Here is a 541-nt window from a genome sequence, read left to right on the forward strand (position 1 = left end):
TGCATTTTAAATAAGGATCACCCATTATTGAAACATTTACACATTAGTTCATTTTTATGAAGACTTACATCTGAAACCATAGAAACTGAAACCATTCTGATTTTGAAAAAAGAATAGCAGCATTTTTTTTTCCCACTGAAAAAACAATTGAAAACGTTCTAATAAATTTACCTCCCGGTGCAGCGTCCGACTTCAGGTATTTTGCCTTAGTCAATGAATACGGCTTGTAGGGCAGGGCTTGGAAGGAAAGACTCCCTTCAGCGTGATATGGAAAAGGAAGGGGGAAAGAAACTGAGTGGCACAGAAGCGATGTGTGTTATTTACAACAGAGTGAACGTGGGAATGCAGAACCCCGGTGCTCTCCCTGTGCCGCGGCCACCTCGAAGAGGTTTGAACACGAAGCCGACTGACACGGTGAACTATCAATATGCAACTTATACCAGAAAAAGCCGAGCACACCGCCACACGTGTGGCCGCCACAGCCCCGGCCGGGGCTCCGCGCCCCTCTGCGACTACAACTCCCGTCAGCCCGCCGCACAGG

At 47.5% G+C, this 541-nt stretch overlaps 1 protein-coding gene across 1 annotated transcript in view; it reads left to right on the plus strand.

Annotated features, from left to right (window-relative positions):
* The first annotated feature begins 267 nt into the window (after positions 1 to 267).
* The window catches only part of NUP205 (nucleoporin 205kDa), a 54,247-nt gene continuing 53,973 nt past the window's right edge, over positions 268 to 541 (plus strand). Inside the window, 1 exon segment of the mRNA XM_009321337.1 lies at positions 268 to 523. Within this exon segment, the coding sequence (XP_009319612.1) occupies positions 268 to 523 (256 nt within the window).

Source organism: Pygoscelis adeliae, unplaced genomic scaffold, assembly GCF_000699105.1.
Source record: "Pygoscelis adeliae isolate BGI_AS28 unplaced genomic scaffold, ASM69910v1 Scaffold232, whole genome shotgun sequence".
NCBI classification, from domain to species: Eukaryota; Metazoa; Chordata; class Aves; order Sphenisciformes; family Spheniscidae; genus Pygoscelis; species Pygoscelis adeliae.